At 38.5% G+C, this 22,414-nt stretch overlaps 2 protein-coding genes across 2 annotated transcripts; one reads left to right on the forward strand and one right to left on the reverse strand.

Annotated features, from left to right (window-relative positions):
* Positions 1 to 5,242: 5,242 nt before the first annotated feature.
* On the forward strand, positions 5,243 to 7,532 carry msx1a (muscle segment homeobox 1a). The gene is made up of 2 exons (XM_026916943.3): positions 5,243 to 6,340; positions 6,752 to 7,532. Exons 1-2 carry the CDS (start codon positions 6,031 to 6,033, stop codon positions 7,183 to 7,185), a joined length of 744 nt encoding a protein of 247 aa, XP_026772744.2. The 5' UTR covers positions 5,243 to 6,030; the 3' UTR covers positions 7,186 to 7,532.
* A 5,757-nt stretch (positions 7,533 to 13,289) lies between these two features.
* On the reverse strand, positions 13,290 to 21,304 carry LOC113528549 (cytokine-like protein 1). The gene is made up of 4 exons (XM_026917159.3): positions 21,072 to 21,304; positions 20,928 to 20,972; positions 18,498 to 18,644; positions 13,290 to 15,479 (listed from the first exon to the last, which is right to left on the reverse strand). Exons 1-4 carry the CDS (start codon positions 21,234 to 21,236, stop codon positions 15,378 to 15,380), a joined length of 459 nt encoding a protein of 152 aa, XP_026772960.1. The 5' UTR covers positions 21,237 to 21,304; the 3' UTR covers positions 13,290 to 15,377.
* Between the last annotated feature and the right edge of the window lie 1,110 nt (positions 21,305 to 22,414).

The raw sequence follows: 22,414 nt of genomic DNA on the forward strand, positions 1-22,414 counted from the left end.
CGTGAGAGAAGAAGCTCTACAGCTAGATCTGTAATGAAAAAGCAATATAATAAATAAACATGTCTGGAATGTCAGAGTGCACAAGATTCACATCAACCCAGAACGTTCAGTGTAGGCTTATATTAAAAGGCCATATATAGCAGTAAGTGTGTGTGTGTGTGTGTGTGTGTGTGTGTTAAATAGCCGCAAGGACTACGTAAAAGTGGCTCTTTACGCCTGATTGAGCTAACTGCTTTGAAATAGGAGACATTATCCGTAATTACAGAGATCTTCGGGACGGGCCTTTCATCTGAAGCGCGCGCATCAGAGACGCTGCTATCACATTAATTAGGGCCGCTACATTCCACCCATTAGACACACACACACACACACACACACACCCATACACACACACAAAACAGTTGAGTTTTAAACCTAAATGTTGTCCTAGCTCATAATCACAGAAACAAAGACTGGTATTGTACACACACACGCAGACACACACACACACACACACACACACACATCCGCACACACTTTAATCGGAGCCATGTGTCCTGGGACGCTGAATCATTCCCGTTTTACTACACTACCGAGGGCAAACAGTTCCCAGCAGCGGTCTTTGATATCCGGGCGCTCTTTTAAAGTCCGAATGGAGGGACTTGTGCGTGAAAAGGGTTAAGACAGCTCGGCGCGAGGACGACAAAGGGTCTTTGTCACTGCTGTCCCTAGCCTCCTTTCCCCGATTAAAGGAGGAGTTTAGAAAGTCAAACAAAGCCTGAATTAGTCATTTATGGTGGTTATTGTGCAGCAGTTCAGCCCTCATTTGTCGCTTTGAGATTAAAAAAAAATGCACCACCACAGTAATAGCCAATGACTCTGAGTTTCTGACATCACAACACTTAAAAAAATAGAATATGTAGTCTAGAAAGCATACTTTTACTGGACTAGAATGCCTCAGACAGCGTACTCTGAGCTGGAGAAACTTCAAAACAGTCATGCAGATCCCATCACTTCAAAGTGCTACACACACACACACACACACACACACACACACACTCATTTTGCTCTAATGGGCCTGCAGTGTCCCCACACAATGTAATTGCAGATTTTATCCCCCTTAAGTACCGGATGTGAGGTGGAGGAAATGCTAAATTAAGCGCTTTGCGTGTAATTTTATCAGCTACAAGTGATTAGTGTTTATTGGGAAAAAACTGCAGCCTGGAGTCACAGCGCGAGATTCCCAGTGGAAGTGTATGATACCCAAGATACCCCATCTGCAGTAGTTAAAACCACACGGGGTGGGAATTTTGGGAAATGTACAGCTTCATTAAAGCAGCTGGTTTGTACATTTGCTCTGTAGAGCTCTTTGAGTTGTGTACTACAGATAAAAAAAAAAACCAAAATGAGAAAAAGATGATAAACATGGACTCAATCTGAAAATGGCTTATTTACAAATTAAATTACGTAGCCTAACAGTGTTGTTTGTTGCAAGTAAATAAAGATCTGAGATTCTGGGCAAGATAGACCTCCATTACTTGGTAGTAGAGGTGGGCAATATGGCAAAAATATCATATGACAATATTTGCGGATTTCAATGCATGAATATTTCCGTGATGCATGATATGTATCAGTGTGTATAATTTTGCTGTGGTTTTGCAAACAAAATGCCAACAAGCGCCACTGTAATAGTTTCTAATGGCCAGTCCATTAGTTGTTACTCAGACTTTGGCATACGGGAGAATAAATGCTCCTCTGTGTACACAGAAGAGCTAAGATCATTAACCAGCGCTAACAAGATTTTAGCAAAACTTCTTACCCAACCACATCCCCCACAAAAGACCTGAAATCAGCCTAAAAAATGACGCACGAGAAAAGGTAGACATAATCTACCATCTTCTTCTTTTTCTCAGGCTTTGCATGGGAACCATGGTGCGCACGCATTTCTGATTTACAGACGTTACCCACTCCATAATCCCCTTTCCCTTTTCCCAATCTTTGCACTATACCTTACAATAGTAATGGTTCTGTACATCATAGACACCCTGGCTGCACATACACTTTGCCTCTATTTGTGTGAATTCATTAGATTTAATTCCAATTATTCATTATTTTAAAACTAGATCTATGAAGCTACTGAGGATTTTTAATCTAGCCCAATTTGGTGCAAAAACGCAAACCTGGCAACCCTGTCATTAACTGTCCAGACCGCTGCTCCTACTCCATTGTAAATTTTCATTGCACGAACATGAGGCAGCATGATTCCTGCCCCAATGGGCCTCTACTTCCTGTTTTTGAGCGCTACATGTCTTCACTACTGTAATAGCTCTCAGTAACAATGACACTCACACACACAAAACTCTTCTTCACCTCTAAACACTAATTTTAGTATAAACTCTCATGCCATATTTTTGGAATACTAAGATATAAAATATATACATTTGCAAATCAAATATATACATTTGCAAATCAGTGATTGAAGTGACTGATGATGCAGAGGGTTGGAGGAAACTGTTTTTTTTTGTTTTGTTTTTTTAATCTCACTGAACAAAAATGAAAGGAAGGATCATGAACAGACATTCATATTTTTTTACAAATGGACCAATTCTATTTATCTTATATTCTGTCATATTCTGTTATATCTTAAATATTAGTGTCACTATGTGTATGTTATATAAACTCATTTTCATTCATTCATACATTTATATCAATACTTGGTATATATTTTTGTGGCCAATTATAGTTTGGGGATTTTTTTTTTTCACTTGCAAATGACAAATTACATTGATACACGAAATACATCATGGCACTGTGAATTTGTATGCACTCACACTCCCGTCTCAGTGTGGCATAAAATAACACGGATGGTTGTTGATGTTCATATAGTAAGTACATGCTCTATTTTGAATATTTCAGTTTCTGGGGAAGATTCAGTGTTTTTGTTCATTTTTTGCTCACAGTACACAGATACTGGAAAGAAGGTCTATCATTGTTACAATAAAATACTGTGCTCTGTATGATATGAGAAATATGGGAAAATATTTACTATATTAATATACGTCCTGTAATATTTATTTATACTGTATCTTACCGTACCTTACCATATAGCTAGAGTAACACTGGCATGGTCAGCATAGTAAAACACTCAGTACTCTTATCTTTACTGTAAAACTAAGCATTACAGCAAGCAAAACTCAAGCACAGTAATCTAGTTACAGTTCAACAATTATGATAATAATTATAAGTTGTTTTAAACAAGATCTTTCACCTTGAGATTCAATTTAAAAAGATTTAGCAGTATATGTATATTCAAATCCATAAGATCATATTCTACCTGTTTTTGTAATCTTTTATTGGAGCAGTTTTTTACTGTGTAACTTGATTGTCCAATAGCAAGTTCTTGGGCAATTTGTTATCTTATGTTTATTCTTATGTGAACTGAACTGAAATGATTATTATGCTTTAATAATAATTTAAGCCATTATATAAAGTTCTTTTGTTAGGATTTTGAATCTTTTATATTTATTTAACGTATGGGTTTGGAACAAATGTAAAATTTGCAGGGGTGGTTTTTCAAAGTAATATTAATATATATTAATATATAAATATTAAGCTTTTAATGGTCAAAACAACAAATCATTGGTCAGAAAATGAGCAGGAATTAAACAGATGCGCTCCTGAGAGCTCCTGTGCCACCATTTACTCGTTTGCTTTTGCTGCAGTGAACTGTTTGGGGAAAAGCTAGAAACAGGGGAATTCACTTATATAGACTTCTTGTACAAAAAAGGTAAAATCATGCTAATGATTAAAATGTTTGATGTAAAATTCAAACTAACACATGTCTATGTGTTTCCAAAAAATATCTTCTGGGATGTTTTTTTTTTCTTAAAAGATTAGTCATTTTTTGGTTATATGCCACATATGATGCAGCCCATCAAGGGCCACAAGGCTTAAACATTTAAAGAAATCAAACTGAAAAGCTCCTTTACCTATTTGCCAGGACATTCTTGCTAATTTCCTGTCCACTGATTTGTTGTTAAGATCATTAAAAGCTTAATATTTTGCCATTTTGGACTTGACTAGGAGGGTTTTTTTTTTGTCTAAGAGTGTAGTCAGGTTTGCACTCTTGGCCTATGTAAACATTTCCATAAGAACTGTAAATATTAATTACAGTAACTATGTGGCAGAACTATCAAAGAGTGTCCAGGAACCTTGTCGCAAAGTTTCTTGAAACATTAATTGTTCCTAAAATAATTATAATTTTAAAAAGGTTGCCATGTAAAACTTTTTTTAAAACTTAAAATGCAAAAATGTGCATGCAAAGGGAAATTTAAATGCTCCCTCCCGTGTGATTTTCAGTTCAATTGGATCCTAAATGTGTGTCTTCCGGCCAGTTGCCGCCCCGCCTGTCTGTCTGCCTGCTTGTCTGTCTCTCCCTCACATCATTTTTTACTTTAATTGGTCAGTTAGAGGGGAAACCCGCCGGCCCTGCATGATTACCGTGGTTTCTACACACACACACACACACACACACACACAAATGCTGTGATCTGCTATTTTACTGCTTCCAAACCATGAGCACTGTCCTCCAAATGAAATAATCAGATCAGAATGCCAAAAATATCTGCCATATAAATTTCTAGAATATTTGTTTTTCCACAATTATTCTATCTGACAATTCTATAATTTTAGGATATTAAGCCTAAAAGGTTTCTGATTTTTTTTAACCCTCAATAAGGTCAAAGCAGATACAACTTTTGTGTATATTCATATGCTTTGTAGAAATTTTTTAATACTTATAAGCAATGTTTTGATGTACAACTGATATACTTAGTGGCATATTTATAACTTTAACTCGAAAAAAAAAAAAATAGATAGAACCAACTTAAAGGTCTTACTTTTTTATGGTATGTTCTGGTATCATGGTTGTAGACATCCACCTACTAGTGAAAACCTAAACTACACTTTCAATGGACCCAAATCAGTGAGTGAATGAATGAATGAATGAATGAATGAATTTATCTTCACTTATGCACTAATCCTGGTTGATGATGTGGTTAGGTGTAGCCTGAATTTCATTTGAAACTTTTTAAATCCTTGGCCTAGGCTTCCTCCTACTTATCCTCATCCTTTACCTCTACCTAAACTCTCTATCTCAGCCTCCTTGCATTATATTACTTATAAATTCCATTCTGAAATTTCATTATAGGGGACAGAGAATGAAGGATGCAAAACTGTGCAGAAAATTTCCAGATTTCCAATTGTGCAAGCAGTTGGTTAAAAAAAAAGAAGTGATCTCTGCAACAAAGCATCAAGTATTGTATTGTATTGTTATTGTGTAGTTATTGTTATTGTACTGCACGCTCTCAGACTCTCAGAAACAAAGGTACTAAACCGTATCTTTCTTGTCACTGGGGGTGTATGCTCAAGGGGGCATCTTTTATTTGGAATCTTGCATGTAGTGTAACTTTAAAATATTATTTTAAAAGCTAATTAAAGGCGCAGGACTTGTCCTTAAGGTGCAGTTATGTACATTAAATCGTTTTTAAGTAAAGGCTACATTTGCATTACCGTGTAGTAGTACTGAATGTACAAAAGGTGTATCCTTGAGTAAGAAGCAAAAGTCCTTTTTTGGGGGGGAAGCTATTACTGTCAAAGGGCACGAGCTTTATTGCTGATCCAAAAATGCGACGCACTAATTTACTTTGCTCGGGAGAGTAAATAACACTCCCGCTCGAAATGTCAGTCTGGAGAAGATTCCTGGGAAGATGTAAACCACGCCTACTGCCTCTAAACCACGCCTACCCTCGCGCTACAACTTTCTGAAAGTCTTAAACTCCTCCCACGGCTTAACAAGCTATTCTGCACGCGAGACTGATGGAGGGGAACGGCTGAAGCCACGCCCACGCGCGCTCTGATTGGACGGTTTTGGTTTTTAACTTTAGCCGTCCGGGCGCGCGTGGCTGAAATGAAACCTGGGCGATGCGCTCGCGCTAGGCTCGCGTTCGTACAGAGCGACTGCAACTTTATGGAGCCCCGACCGGCTCGAGCATGAAACGCGAGGACGTCACTTCTTCGCATGACGACATGCAGCGCGTGAAGCCCGGAGCCGCCGTGCTGCCGTTTAGCGTGGAGGCGCTGATGGCGGAGCGGACACCGAGCCGGGCTGACAAAAGCGCCGGGGCGCGCGCGCGCTGCTGCTGCGAGGACGGATCCTCCTTCTCCTTCTCCTGCTCGGTTGCGCGCGACGGAGACGCGTCACTGCAGGCGGAGAGCCCTGAGCGCGCGGACCGGAGCTCGTGGACAGAGAATTCCCGTTTCTCCCCTCCTCCTCTTCCTCCTCCTCCTCCTCCTCCTCCAAGTAAGTCAGAAGAGGAGGTGACCAAGACAGTAAAGCAAGTTAAAAGAAAAAGAGTTAAAATAGTTTTGTCGCAACCAGAGAACATACTAATAATAATAATAATAATACTAGTAATAATAGTAGTAATAATAGTAAGGTGTTTAGTAACTATAACATGAGCACTAGCAGTGTTGATTAAGCTGTACACAGTGCAGCAGTGCTCAGAAACACTTACAGTGACTGTTACTGGGTTATTGCCTGCAGTGTTATGAGCTCTTACAGTGTGTGTTTGTTTTGGCTGGGAGATCCAGCTGTGCACTGTGACAGTAAATCAGATCTGTAGAACTGATTAAAACCCCGGATGTTGTCATTACCATGCGTAGTTATAATTTCGGGTTTGTCCCTTCATCCCTTCATCTGTATCATCTTTAGGGCGCCTCAGTCCTCCTGCATGTCCCCTGAGGAAACACAAGACCAACCGGAAGCCTCGCACCCCGTTCACCACGTCACAGCTGCTGGCGCTGGAGCGGAAGTTCCGGCAGAAGCAGTACCTGTCGATCGCGGAGCGCGCGGAGTTCTCCAGCTCGCTCAGCCTGACGGAGACGCAGGTAAAGATCTGGTTCCAGAACCGGCGCGCGAAGGCCAAGAGGCTGCAGGAGGCTGAGCTCGAGAAGCTGAAGATGGCCGCCAAGCCCATGCTGCCCCCGGGCACTTTCGGGATTTCCTTTCCGCTTGGAGCGCACGTGCCGGCATCGTACGGAGGAGGCGGCGGCGCGCACGCGTTTCAGAGACCTTCCGTGCCCGTTTCACCCGTCGGACTGTACGCAGCCGCGCACATGGGATACAGCATGTATCACCTAGCATGAGGCGCGCGAGGAACTCTCCTTTTCACCCAGGGATTTAGAGGCACGAGCAGAAACACTTCCACTCATGCTCATGCGCCACCGAGGTGCCATTTTTATTCACATAAATCACTGAGCGTGTGGCCATGAAGCACCTAAACACACACACACACACACACACACACACACACACTATTTGTATGCATTCATTGCAATGCGCTAGGAAGATCCAGAGCGGTTTGAGCACGTGCTTTCAACAATGCTACCCTTCGGAAGGGATATGGTGAACTGTAAAATATTGTATATTAGGGGAAAAAAGTTTTTATAATATGATTATATTTGTTGAATAAATTAACAATAAATTGTTTATTACAGCATTTATTTATTTTTATTTTTTAAAGGATTTGCTCTTCTTCGTATATATATATATATATATATATATATATATATATATATATATATATATATATATATATAAACCAAAGGGTCAATGATTTTTTTAATTTAGTTACAGTGGTGGAAGTCACAGGCCACAGTTATTAAAGCTATTATATTATAGGCTATATATTATTTATTTATTATGAGCCTGTTTGACTGGTCACTTGAAAAAGGGTTTAATCCAAACCTCAATATCTGAAACACAACTGGCCTGTAAATAAGTTTGGAAATTTCCAGTAAATACTCCAATACTCCATACTAGTAATTTTATACATTTAAATAATGAGCCAAATATTTTAATATGGATTATTTTCTTTTAAAAAAATCTGTAATGAAGGGGGGCATGGGAGAAAAAAACCCTGCTTTAGAGGATCTAGAAAATATGGAACATAATTGGACCTTAAAGATTCCTCCTTTACATTACTGACGCCTTTAATAAGGACTGTATAAAGTGCACTAGGGTGAATGCTATAGCTGTGTGGAAACTGATGTAATAGATCTTGCATAATACAGCAAATCAGCTCCACCATGCAGAATATGAACACTCATGAGATTTGTCTTTTTCTGATCGAATCTGATCTAATAGCATCATGGAGGTGTCCGACTTCTAGCCTTAAACACGTCATTAAAAGTGTGCCATTTATTTTTGCACAATTTAGTTGCTACTCAGTTGCAGTCAGAAAAAAAATTCGTACTAAACTTTTCCTTGTCACTGAGGTGTTAGGCCTACCTTTAATGCTACATCTTTATGTGCATTCAATATTTTTCATATGCTGGGAAATAAAATTAATTTAGGTACATAAACTGAATAAAGCTTTAAATGTAGGTCTACGCTATATGCACTTACCTTTCTATATAAAGGACAGTGAGATTGAAGTAATCCGTAAAATAACATCAGGTAATTTTAATAAAGAAGATATAAACATCTGGACACACAATAAGCACCTTTCCAAACTGACAGAGAAGAAACTGAGTGTTGAGCAGCCGTGCATTTGAAATTCCAGATGTTTCACAAGTCTCATCTGGCATGCTTGTTGTTATAAACCACTCAGAAGGAGTTATAGTACATAATAATCATTTCATTTGATAAATAAATAACAAATAAATAACAAATAAATAAATAAAAAAATTGATCTGCAAATGAATTGATGGATGAATCGGTTAAATGTTTAAATGCATATCACTGGTTCTTCTTTGGATGGGTTCTATCTATCTATCTATCTATCTATCTATCTATCTATCTATCTATCTATCTATCTATCTATTATTATTATTATTATTATTATTAAGAAATCACTCAATCAGCATTGCTATCTACACTGCTGGTTGCTCAAAAAGTCAAAAATATTATGCATAAAAATCAAAACAATAATTTAAAAAAAAAGGAGAGATTTTTTTTTTAAGGCCCAACATTAGTTAGTCAGTGGATATAAGTGTAAAGAGCTGGAGTGTGTCTTGTCGCGTGACAAATCTGAAAATATTACTACTAAAGAGCTACTGAGAGCTCTTAAGAATTTTTTTTAAACAAATTCTTTTTTTCATTTTTGCTATCACAAATAAAAAAAAATCGCAGACATTGCATATCATATACTGAGAGTATTTCCACGTGTGATTATGGAAATAATATGGGATCACATGCAGAGGTGCATTTCAGCCTGGGAAAACTGCACGTGAATTCAGGTAAACATGTGAATAATATGGGATCACGTGAGATAATAAAAGAATCTGAAAAAAATGATACCACGCATGCAAAATAAATGAATCATCTACGTTTAAAAAAAATCAGAAGTGAAATTAAAAAAAGGCAGTGTGTGTGGAAAAAAATGCACATGTGAAGAAATAAAACATGAAAATAAATGATGCGCGTGAAAATAAAAGAATGGTGTAAAATCACAGGAGGAAATAAACACACTTGTAGTACATGTGGAAAATGTGTGAAACAGAACATGAGAATTGTCTAAGAACCATGTATGCAATTGTTTTTTTTTTTATTTTTATTTTTTTGCATGATTCATTTGTGCAGTTCTTTTGCGGTAAGCTTTGTAGATCAAGCATTAATGTTACTCAGAGTTGCCAGATGAGGAATAAAACAGCTTTAGCTTCTCCAGTCAGCTAGAGTTTATACCCTGCAGCGAGGGAGGTGAATATTTAATCTAGCTACCATTTAAAGCTGCATTATAGATAATGCATCCATACTTACCCTATGTCTGTGTTTTAATTTGCACAAATTTAATTTAATACGCACAAACATTTAATTTGCACAAATATGTGTTCTTGCATTGGTTATGTTATATTTTAGAGCTTATTTGTGTGCACACACTACACACAGGACACACTCCCTCAGCCTGGGTTCTGCACAACGCTTGAGTCGCACTCCAGCTGTGCATGCTCTGTTCAGTGTGGTGTCGCGCGCTTTATGACAAAAACTCCTGTTCATGTTTTCACACCTAATAGAGGAGATTGTAGGATTTGTTCATGGGAGATGAGGGAGGCATTAACAGGGTGGTCTTGTTCAGGCATGAACACGGGATTTGCCAAGCTGTGCATGTGTGATAGGCTCATGCAAATTTTAATATACGAATTAAAGCAGATTTATAATAAGAATTTTTTTAAAAAAAAAAAAGTGCAACCCAGGAATCTGGAAGATCTAACAGTTGTATAATCATTGCCTCTCAAGTTTGTATTTTAAAGGAATGCTTATGCATTCATCATTAAACCAGACTACTTTGAAAAGAATGAAATAAAGTCCTTAGAAACAAAAGCATTATTTTAGGGACAATGCAGCTCTGAGTTTAAAATGTTAATTTGTATTGAATTTTAAATGGATTTTTCTTTTTGCATTAATACTGTTTTGCAAGATTTTTTTCACCTGCTCTCTCTCTCTCTCTCTCTCTCTCTCTCTCTCTCTCTCTGTTTCTTTCAGAGCATGCTGCAGAATCACTCATTAAAAAAAAAAAAAACATGCATCCTGGACTGTAGCATTCATAAAAATTAGTCGTGGACATGAATGAACAATAATTCCTTCATTCTGACTTTATCAAAGCATTTATTCTGTTCCTTTTTTTCTTGACTTCAGAATTGTATTCCTTAGTGTGGCCTCTCTGTGCTTGCTTTAACTCTTTGGGACTGGGAGCTTTGCCAGTGAAGTTTGGCAAGATTAGATATTAGATATTAGATATTGTCATCACTGCATACAATACTGTAACTGAGTGTTGAATTTCCAGTGTACACGTGTGTGACTGATGTGAGTGTGGGTTAATCAGGCCAAAAGACAGCTTGTGTCTTACTGCAGAATCACTCAGTGACGAATCATCCACAATTCATCCACCTCAGAAGATGTCATGCCTCTGTATCTCTCTGCACTCTAGGTAATATAGTCTGCTGATTGCACGTGAGCCTCCCAGAAATTCTCAGAATGAACTGATTTGTGTATTTAAACCTGGCTTGCTTGAACTTGCATAAACACTTCTTGTTTAAGTGCTCTTAAAATACCAGAGGGGCCAGTCACATTTTAAGATTCCTCAGAAATGTAATGGTTCATAAAGGTTGGTTTACCTCTTCATGTGCATTTGTATAGAGAAAAGATATTATACTATATAGATTAATAATGTTTAATAGTTTGATTTGCACTTATAGAGCTGCTTTAGAGCAATTTATAAAACTGCCAAAGACAACTTCTGAGGTTTCTACAGGCAGACATGGAGCCATTTTAGCCCAATTTTTATTGTTCATTGAAATAGATCACAATAGTCCTTAAATAGTCATCTAAATGAAAACAAGTGCGTGTGTGCTGATCTACATGTGCTGTACATAGTATAAGGACTGTAAGACATGCTCTGTTTTTCAGCATTAATATAAAAAACTATGGGCTGTTAAAGCCTAAACATCATAGTCTGAGCTCGTGCTGGAGCAAATCGTGCAGGAGGCTTGGTACATCTCATGTCATACAGCTACAGAATGTTCTCATGTCTCCCAAAAGCATTGCAAACAAATGAGCATTGAATAGCATGAGCATTGCATAATATTTTCTCCAACAGTTATGATCAGGTTTGGATTTTTTTTTGGATATTGAAGGTTCCAATCTTGAAGGGGTTCTACTTGGGCAACAAATCTGCAACAATTATCCCCCCCCCACCCCCCCACCACACACACACACACACACACACACACACACACACACACACACACACACACACACACACACACACGTGAACAGATGTAAAAGGAAAAGGCCTTGACGCCCCCTGGTGGCTGAACAGCAGTAGTGCACACAACACCACCCTTAGAAAATGACAGTGCATCTAATACTAATGGTCATGTAATGAAAGTGAAAATTCATGTCATTTATGGTATATGACATCCATTGAAGAGGTTACTGGCTCCAAACAGACAAATCTATCAGCAAAGCTTCTTTTGATTAGTGACATCAATCAGGATGCAGCTCTGGTGTAGTTAGCTACTTTATCCATGTAGCTTGTAATGTAACTAGCTAGCTATACCTAGCTAAACTTTTCACTTAGCATTGCCTTTTTACATTATTAAGTTCATTGAGATGTGGCCTATGTGTAAATAGATATGTACAAACTCACAATATTGATCTCTTTAACTCAAATCAGATTTATTATAAGTATAAGTATTTACTCTACTTCAGGTTTATATCATCTTTACTTACATCATGACTGTGCATCTAGACATTACATGTAGACTTGCTCCTGGAGTGAGCCAAAGAGAGAAAGAAAGACTAGGAGAGGAAGGTTCCTGTCCTTTGACATTAAACCTGAGCTTCCTATTATTGTACACCTTTCTGGACACAAGCTTCAGAATCTTAAAGGCTGCAGTGTCATAGTGCTGTTCGCTGTATGTGCAGATATGAGCTCCATCTTCTATACAACACTTGAACACTGTGATTCAATGAGCTTTGTGGAGCTAGAGCATCAGACAAAAGTTATACAAGAGGTTTGTTTGAAGAATTTAATGGTTAATGACACAACTGCCCTTAACAGGGCCACTATGACTCGACCAAGGGAGAAGTGGACAAGGGGAAGTTTGGAAAACATCAATGAAACACAGGAAGGTATTAGTGATCACTGTAAAAAAAATGTAAAAAAAAATGTTTTTTTTAAGTGCAATGTTGTATTCCTCCAACAGAGGGCAGCAGTGTATAACATGAGAAACCACCAACTGTGCAGTGTGCATGCTAGTCTGACTGAAATCTGAAATGTAGCAAAAAAAAAACAAAAACAAAAAAAACAAAAATAAAGTTGTTTTTAAAACTGAACTTCACTTCATTCCTGCATTTTACCAAGGCCACATTCAATGCTTCCAACATTTTAACTTTAACTTTATCACTGAAAAAAGACAGAAAAACAGTCTTGATTTTTCCAAATGTACCCATGTGTGAACAATATGAGTATGGGTTATAAAAAAGCAGCTTGTGTCTTACTGCAAAAGTGCTGAGTGATGAATCATTCACCAATTCAGCCACCTCAATAGATGTCATATGTGTATTTTCCTGTAATGTAATATAGTCTTGTGATCGCAGAAGATTTTAGCTTTTTTCTATTCATCTTTTTCAAAAAATCCGAGAGTCTGTCTGTCTGTAAAGACAATAAATACTTCCAGAAAAAGAAAATAGATCTGTGAGCTTAGGTGGGTGTGACTCATGGTGCAGAAAAATCACACAGCCAAAGTTTGCAGAGAATACACTCAGTTTAATACAGCTTACAGCTACAGTAAGTGTACAAATACATGACAGGAGCAATTATTGGTCCATCCATCCATCCATCCATCCATTCTCTGTACCGCTTATCCTACACAGGGTCGCAGGGTAACCTGGAGCCTATCCCAGGGGACTGGGGATGCAAGGTGGGGGACACCCCGGATGGGGTGTGAACCCACTGCAGGGCACAATCGCACACACACTCATTCACACATTATGGACAATTTGGAAATGCCACTCAGCCTACAGCGCATGTCTTTGGACTGGGGGAATAAACCGGAGAACCCAGAGGAAACCCCCAACCATGCACACAGAGGGGGGCAGAAATCAAACCCCCAACCCCGAAGGTACGAGGCAACAGTGTTAACCACTAAGCCACCGTGCCCCCACCCCAATCATTGATCTTATACATAATATACATTATACATATATTTTAAATTACATTATATTAGTGGTGCTCATTTTTACTGAGGGGTCTGAGCATAAGGTCTGCTATCTCCTGCTGTTTAGTTAGCTCTCCAATCTTTTTCCAGTTTTCAATATTTTTAAATTTGAAAAATGTGCAAAACCCAGTAACCACCTAGAGCAAGTCACATTCTGTATGCCGACCCTGTTTCAGTTCATTAGTAACAAACTAAAACATGAACCAGCTTTACAGTAAACAGGATAACATATGTACTAGCATTATATCAAGCAGAGTAACTGATAAACTAGTATTAAACGAGCGAACCAATTAACTACCATTATAGTAAACAGGTTAACTCACAAACTAGATGTATGGTAAACATGCTAAAACATGACCTAGCATTATACTAAACATGCTAACACATCAATGCCTGACTTACATTGGCCCAGTAAATGTATATGTCGTAGGTATACTTTTGGTCTTTTTGGTCAACCCTGCTTTGGTTAATTAATATACATAGTTTTTTTGTTTTTTATTCAGTTTAACATCTTGTATATGACTAAAAAAGAGCTAGCATTGTGGTAAACAGCCTACTGAGATGAACTGTCATCACTATAATTAAACTAAAACCCATAAATAATAAACAGGCTAACACATGAACTACCGTTGAAATGAAACCATTGAAAACCCGTAAAGAAATCACCCATGTTTCTTTTATTTAATAATGTTAATGTGATTGTTGGCAACAAGCCAGAGCAAATTTACAAATCAGCATTAGAGTAAACCTTTAATTTGGTGGTCGTTGTAACTATGAATTAGATTAAAATTAACTTCTTGGTAACAAACTGAAAAAAAACTTTTTTTTGTCCGCCTGCCAAAAAAATTACTACTACTAAAATAACTGTCCATTACAGTTAGCTATAGCTAGCTACAGCGGGCTGGTTAGCATTACACAACAGGGCTGTTATTGGTGTAGTCTACAATCAATAGCTCGAAAGTTAGCATTTTTTTGTAGTTACCTACTGTACATTCATGCTATCAAATAAAGATAAGGTATTAAATAAGCTTGTTATACTGAAAGACTATTCTGGTACAAGTGAAAGTTAAACTGAAGTGTATATGACGAGTGCCTGACCCCTCAGACGAAATGGCGCATGACCTCTGTGGTAAACAAGTAAACAAGGGAAGTAAGCAGCATCGTTATGAAGAGTAAAGCTACATAGGAAAAAAAGAACTCGGAGTGTTCATAACACGGTCTCTGAGGACTGTTACACCATGTACACACAAGCAAGTATGTGAAGTGTGTGTGTGTGTGTGTGTGTGTGTGTGTGTGTGTGCGGCGTTACGGTAAATAAGCCACGCTTTGTGTAAGCGCTCAGCGGCTATTTAAACTGTTTCCTGTGGAAAGTTTTCCTTCGGCTGCTGGAATGTAGTCCCACTCACACACACATACACACAAACTTGCTTTTGTGTGTATAATGGTGTGTGTCTGTGTGTGTGTTGTGTTTACATGTGTATTTGCACATATTTTTGGCTTAAAAGAATTTGCCAATTAACATTTTTTGATTAAAAGTGTATGCGTGTATATGTGTGTGTGTGTGTGTGTGTGTGTGTGGATGTGTGTGTGCCTGTCTGTCTGTCTGTCTTTTTGTCTCAGCTTGTCTCCTCCAGTAGCTGCAGTGTGTATTCTGTGTAGTGTGGGTGCTTGATTCCTGTATCCAGAGCCTCACAGTCATTTGTCAGGTACACCATATCCTAAACACACACACACACACACACACACACACACACCATCTTACGTTAATGGTGGTTTTGTGGTATGAATGATACAGGATAAACCATAAACAAGGCTCGAATTTGTAACAGAGCACTCCTCAGTCTAGGTTAAAAAAAAAAAAAAGAAGAAGGTGGCTTTCCTACTGCTCCACTAGCATGCACTCATTTATTTACATTCAGCATGCACACATCAACACCTTTGCTCTCTGCAGCACAAATTCACGTTGTATAAAAAGCCAAACTGTGTTGCGCTAGCAGTGAGAATGGAATCTGTAATGAGACACAGCTGATCACTGACAACAGCTGCATGTAAACACAATAAAAAAAACTCTTGTGGTAATAAGATTGTGATAATGTAGTCCAAACAGGGTGATCATATCATGCATGATGATATGGCGGTTATAAGCCAATATTACTGTGATGTGGTGATAAAATGGTAATGATTTTGTGATAATGTAATGATAAGGTGGTGATAATTGGGGTGGAAAGAATACAAAACACAATGACTTGATTAAAAGTTCCGCTACTGTAGTAATAATTTACACTAATAAAAGTAATGCTCAAGAAATCACTCAGGTAAGAGAGAATAAATCATCTAGTGAAAAACTACAACTGTTTACAACTGACACAACTAACCCGAAAGTGTTCTATTTTCTATTTTCTTCTTCTGTTAACTAACCAAGTGAGCTATGCTGAAGTGAACACCACCTTGATGATCAACAGTGTATACAGAAAATTAAAGATAGCTGGCTACCTAACCACGCCAAATGCTCTGGAGTTTCAGAAACTTGCTAGGTTCTTCTAGGTTAGCTAGCTACCTAGCTCATGTTAATTCATAAATGTTTCTAGCTTCGTAGTTAGCAAGCCATCATATATGCCACTTACACATTAGCCTGAGTGTTACATATAGGCTGTTGCCTCACTTAAGATATATTTAACACAAGAGGCAATCGTTACCAATGTAACACTGAAGCAACATCTAAAGTTTAGTACACAGCTTTCATACTGAAAAATGATTAAAAAAACCAATGTTATTTATATAAGCACATTCGTTTTCATATATTTATAATGCAGCTCAAAGTGCTTTATAGAGATCCATCCATCCATCCACTGTACCACTTTTCCTACACAGGGTCACGGCGTAACCTGGAGCCTGTCCCAGGGGAGGTGGGGGACACCTCTGGACTCATCGCAGGGCACAATCACACACACACTCCCACATTACGGACAATTTAGAGATGCCAATCAGCCTACGACGCATGTCTTTGGACTGGGGGAGGAAACCGGAGTACCTGGAGGAAACCCCCGAGGCACGGCGAGAACATGCAAACCCCATACACACAGTGCGGAGATGGGACTCGAACCCTCAACCCTGGAGGTGCGAGGCAACAGTGCTAACCACTACACTCTATAGAGATAATGAAACTAAAGGTAGTCAAAAAATAAATGAAATAGTACAATAGGTAGGTAATAATGCAATACATAATAGCAGTGACAGAAAAAAGAATAAATGAACAATAATTAAAATAATAATTAAACTAATGTAAAAGTAAGGCAAATAATAAGAGCTAGTTAAAAGCTGATGTGAAAAAAATGTTTTTAGCTGTTTTTTTAATCAGATATAGATGGAACTTATCAAATATTTAATAGTAACATGCACCCGATCTTTTAGACCATAAAAATAAAAGGCTGTTTCACCACTCTTTGTAATTTCCATACATGGAATACAGAGAAGGGTAGCACAAGATGATCATAAGGCACAATTTTGAACGTAGTCTATCAGGCATTTTCGAAATGCACAAAGGTGCTTTTAAAACCATTAAAAACAAGTAATAAAAATTTTATATGCATTTCTAAAGGAAACAGTGGAGGCAGCCAGTGGAGTGATGCTAAAACTGGTCCAATATGATCTCATTTTCTAGTATGTGTTAATATCCCTGCTGCTGCGTTTTGCACAAGTTGTAGTTTTTTGTTGTTGTTGTTGTTGTTGTTTAGCAGGAGGAGTTGTAGTTGTAGGGTTGTAGGATCAAAAGATCTGGCTAAGTAGTCCAGCTCACTCACTTAGCTAATGCCTTACCCATACATGTTTCCACAGTTTGATGATCAGTTGTGAAATGCTGGTATCTCCACAGGCTTTGGCCCGTAGTATGTGCAGATCATTATCACGCATTATCTGTTGAAGCACTTAAAACTCTCCACTGCTGCTGTCTAAACAGTCTGCTCCTGAAGTGTAGTGTTTCGGCATGGAACTTAAAAGTCTTCTGTAAATACTTTTTTTTTTAAAACTCTGTAACTGTGATTAAAAATAGGCTAAATGTAGCAAAGTTGACTACATTATTTTTAAAAAGCTGAGGTAAAAGTACTATGATTTAATTTGAATGATTTAATTGTACCATTACAGTGAAACATGTAATCAAGTACAGTAACAAAACTACATGTACACTACTGTGCAAAAGTCTTAGCCACCCTGTTTTTTTGTAGTACAAACTTTTATTTTGTAAGATTTTTAGTTTATGACTTCTACATTATTGATTCAGTACAAAAACCTTTCAGATTTCCAAACATTAGTTTTCCAGCACAAAATTAAATGTTACAGAAAAATGTTCCTTATAAAACTGCACACACTGTACCTGAGACTACTATTTTTTTTTTTAAAAGCAAAGGATCGTCACACCAAATATTGACTTTGTTTCATTTATTACTGTTTACTGCTCTTTATAGTATTTTTTTAAATGTAGAAACATTTAATTTCATTATTTTTGAAGGCATCTTTGCTCTAAAGCATTTCATTGAATGTGCCTAAGACTTTTGCACAGTACTGTAGTTTGTTACTTTCCATCCCAGTGACAATACGAACACAATATGCTGACTTTACTGTGATAATATAGGTATAATATGTGCACATAGGTATAATATGTTAACTATACTAGGATTATACTGTATGGTGATAATAGAGTGGTAATGTGATGACAGTGAGGTGTGATAAAAGTACCATACCCGGTAGCACACACGGCCTATGATGTAGTAGAGTGTTTGGATTTTGCGTTTCAACGAGACGATACGAGGTCGCACCCTGCAATGTTCCACTGGTAGATTCTCCAGCACATACAGGAAGTCTCGCAGTTTAGCCGTCACACAGGAATTCTGGGTAAAATATTCACATAAAGCATTCTGTGATAATAACATACTAGATGGACACTTGCAGAAAGAAAAACTCTGCTCTGGCAAATTGTTAAAGCTTTTGTGTTAAAAGCAGAAGGGTTTGAGAATTTAAAAATGAATCTAAAAATATATATAGCCTGGGGACCTGTTTCTACAATTCCTATGGAGCATATATAGTCAGGTCTATTATTATTTGGACATTGAAAAGGTTATTGTTATTTTAGCTGTTCTACCACAGTATATTGGAGTTGAACTAAAATAATGAATGCGTGAACATTTTTTTAGCTTTAATTTAATTACAGCACTTTTCATATGTGGTCTTCCTCTTCCTATTTTCTTCCTCTAACCAAATCCTGCAGGTTTTTGTGCCAAAATAGTCTGGTATTTGGAGCTTTCCATGATTCCATGATCTTGACTAGATCCCCAGTCCCAGCTATAGAGAAGCAGCCCCATAGATGCTGCCACCACCATGCTTCACCACAGGTATAGTGTTGTTTGGGTATTGAGCTGTTTTGTTTTTGCTCCAAACATATCTTTTAGAATTATGCCCAAAATGTTCTACATTGGTCTCATCAGACCATTTTGCCACATGGTTTGGGGTGATTTAGGTGGACTTGGATGTCTTTTTTTTGTGAGAAAAGGCTTCTGTGTAGCCAGCATACCCCATAGCCTGGATATGTGAAGAATACGAGAGATTCTTGTCACATGCAGGGAGTGACCAGTACTTGCCAGAAGTTCCTGCAGCTCTTTTAATGTTGCCATAGGTTTCTTGGCAGCCTCCCTGATAAATATTATTCTTGTCCTTTCATCAACTTTAGAGGAATGTGCTGTTCTTGGTAATGTCACTGTGGTGCGCCATTTTTCCCACCTGTTGACAATGGCCTTGACAGTGTTCCATGGTACAGCTAATGTTTTGGAAATTCTCCTGATCGAAACGTTTCCACAGTGAGATTCCGTACATTCTTTGTAAGCTCTTTGTGGACCACGGCTTCAGCAGTAGGATGAAACCAAGAAGATGTTAAGAAAATCCTATGGAAAATGCTGTTCTTTGGGGTTGTTTGGGGTTAATCAGAATCACTTAATACATGACAGGTGTATGACAATTACTTTTGAACACTAAAATGTGACTGGTTAATTCTGAGCACAGTTTATCACACCAGGTTACTGTACTGTAAGTGTTGTTTCCCCCCAAACTATTTGAATTTTCTATTTGTTTCTATTTGAATTTTGTCAGTTGTTATATCACATTAAAGATCTGATTTATCACATTATAGAACTGATTTATTATTTTCATCCCCAAAAACCTGCAACATACATGTATAATATTAGATAGATGTATGTTGCAGGTTTTTGGGGATGAAAATAATAAATCAGTTCTTTAATGTGATAAATGTGATAGAGCTTTCCTGGGTTATAGAGCATTATTGACTTTGAGTGACAAAAATATTAGAATGGCATATAGTCTTCATTTTTTCCAATATTTTTCAGACATAAAAGGTTTTTTAAAATTCTGAGACCCTTCCTGTAATGTCTAACATCAGTTTTCACAAGAACCCCACAACCACTAGCTGCAAAACAGCCCAGTGTATCTCTGCCAGAATTTGCAATGGGTGTTAGTGTTTGTTTGTTTTTTTCCCATGTAGTCCCCTTTCCCCTGAATGTGTCAGTGGTGTGCATGGCCAAAACACACAATCCCAATTGTAGTTCTAATGACATCTGATGAAATTCAGGCCATGTGCTTTGTGATATGCTGCCAGGACGAATAGCTTAGATCATGTGGTTTTTTTATGGTTTGGAACAAAGTGGGAAAGAGTTTTGGGAGGAATAATAACAATAATTCATCCATTCTCTGTACTGCTTATCCTACACAGGGTCACAGGGGAGCCTGGAGCCTATCCCAGGGGACTTGGGGCACAAGGTGGGGGACACCCTGGACAGGGTGCCAATCCATCGCACGGCACAATCGCACACTACAGACAATTTGGAAATGCCAATCAGCCTGCATGTTTTTGGACTGGGGAGGAAACCCGAGTACCCGGAGGAAACCCCTGAAGCACAGGGAGAACATGGAAGCTTCATGCACATAGGGTGGAGGTGGGATTCGAACCCTCAACCCTGGAGGTGCCAGGTAACAGTGCCAACCACTAAAACAATAAAGCCCCCCTCATAAGAATAATTGCAATATGTTATTATTATTATTATTATTATTTAAATATTATAAAAGCTTATTTTAAATGATGTAATTGCTGGGTATGACATACTTACGTGAACGTCCAGAAACATTTTTGGGAAAATCTTGGCGCATTCGTTCTGTAAACACAAAATGAAAAACAAACAACAGGAGTGTGAGACGTGTGTGTATGTGTGTATGTCTGTGTGTGTGTGTGTGTGTGTGTGTGTGTCGCTCACCGTGCGCGGAGACCTGTGCGTCTTCTCCAACACGTCCATGATCTCCTTACTGAGTTGGAGAGCGCGTGAGTAACAGGTCGGGGGCGTGCATTTTCCCACCCGCACTACACTCCAGAAGACGAGTACAAAGAAGATGAAAAAGCAGCGAGCGCGTGCCGAGCTCATTGCAGCGGGGTTTTCAGTGTGCGCGCGCGCTGGACCTTTGCGCAAGCAGCTTCAGTCTGCAGGAAAAATGCGCCGCTTTGGTTTATAAGGGACCGTTCTGACGTCACACGACGGAGGCGCGTGCATCTAAAACCTCTGAAGCCAAACACCATGAATACCAAAACACTAGCACCTCATTAATGTTTAGTGGTGAAGTGTGCATTAATGTTTAGTGGTGAAGTGTGCACTTCTTTTGGCCCCCCTTGCTAGTTCTAATAGTTAGCTTAATCGAATTTTTTTATCTTCTCTAAGTTCACACCACCATGTGAAATGCAATGCATGAAATTCCTGCAGAGCTACAAGATTTGGCACAATCACAGCAATTACACACTGTCACACCTACATGACTGATGTATGCCTAATAATTCCCGACAGTGTGTGTGTGTGTGTGTGTGTGTGTGTGTGTTGCCATCTAGCGGCAATTCAGCACAAACTCTCTCTCTCTCCCCAAATTTGTGTGGGTGGAGAGAGAGAGAGAGAGAGAGAGAGAGAGAGAGAGAGAGATTTCTGCAATATAGAGAGCACTGGTTTCAAGACTCAGGGGAGAATCCTTAGGTGAATAAAATCCTGCAAATACAGGTCTTCAGTTAATGTTCACATGGGTTGTTGGTTGTTAGTGCCAGAAGTGTTGATCTGAGTATTTCAGAAACAGCTCATCTCCATGTTGTGGGATTTTCACACGCAACAGATTCACAACAGTTTACCCAGAATAATGTGAAAAACATGCGGTGAGCAGCAGTTCTGCTTTCAGGAATGCCTTGCTCATGAGAGTAGGTCAGTGGAGAATGGCCGGACTGCTCAGAGCTGACAGGAAGTCTACAGTACCTCAAATAACTACTCTTTACATCTGTGGTGTGCTGAAAAGCATCTCAGAATAGAGAACGCACTGAACCTTAAGGCAGATGGGCTACAGCAGAAGAAGACCACGTCAGGGTTCCACTTCTGTCAGCCAAGCACAGGAATCCGAGGCTAAAGTGGGTACAGGCTCACCAAACACTGGATAGCTATAGCTGTTAAGGGAGATTCGTTAGTGTGGCATGGAAGGGTGAGGTGGGTTGTTCCTTGACTACATAGTTTTGAGCTGTGAGAACCCGACAGATTTCACTGAAACCTTCTGATTCCAAGTTATTAACAAAGTC

The sequence above is a fragment of the Pangasianodon hypophthalmus genome, chromosome 13 (genome assembly GCF_027358585.1).
Source record: "Pangasianodon hypophthalmus isolate fPanHyp1 chromosome 13, fPanHyp1.pri, whole genome shotgun sequence".
In the NCBI taxonomy this organism is placed as follows: Eukaryota; Metazoa; Chordata; class Actinopteri; order Siluriformes; family Pangasiidae; genus Pangasianodon; species Pangasianodon hypophthalmus.

Bases quoted from the DNA above. Each gene is read 5' to 3' on its own strand.
- msx1a (XM_026916943.3), top strand. From the start codon at position 6,031: ATGAAACGCGAGGACGTCACTTCTTCGCATGACGACATGCAGCGCGTG. The intron at 6,341-6,751 runs GTAAGTCAGAAG...TATCATCTTTAG, and splicing joins TCCTCCTCCTCCTCCTCCAA to GGCGCCTCAGTCCTCCTGCA.
- LOC113528549 (XM_026917159.3), bottom strand. From the start codon at position 21,236: ATGAGCTCGGCACGCGCTCGCTGCTTTTTCATCTTCTTTGTACTCGTC. The intron at 20,973-21,071 runs GTGAGCGACACA...TTGTGTTTACAG, and splicing joins CGCACAGGTCTCCGCGCACG to AACGAATGCGCCAAGATTTT. The intron at 15,480-18,497 runs GTATGGTACTTT...GTGTGTGTTTAG, and splicing joins TAGGCCGTGTGTGCTACCGG to GATATGGTGTACCTGACAAA.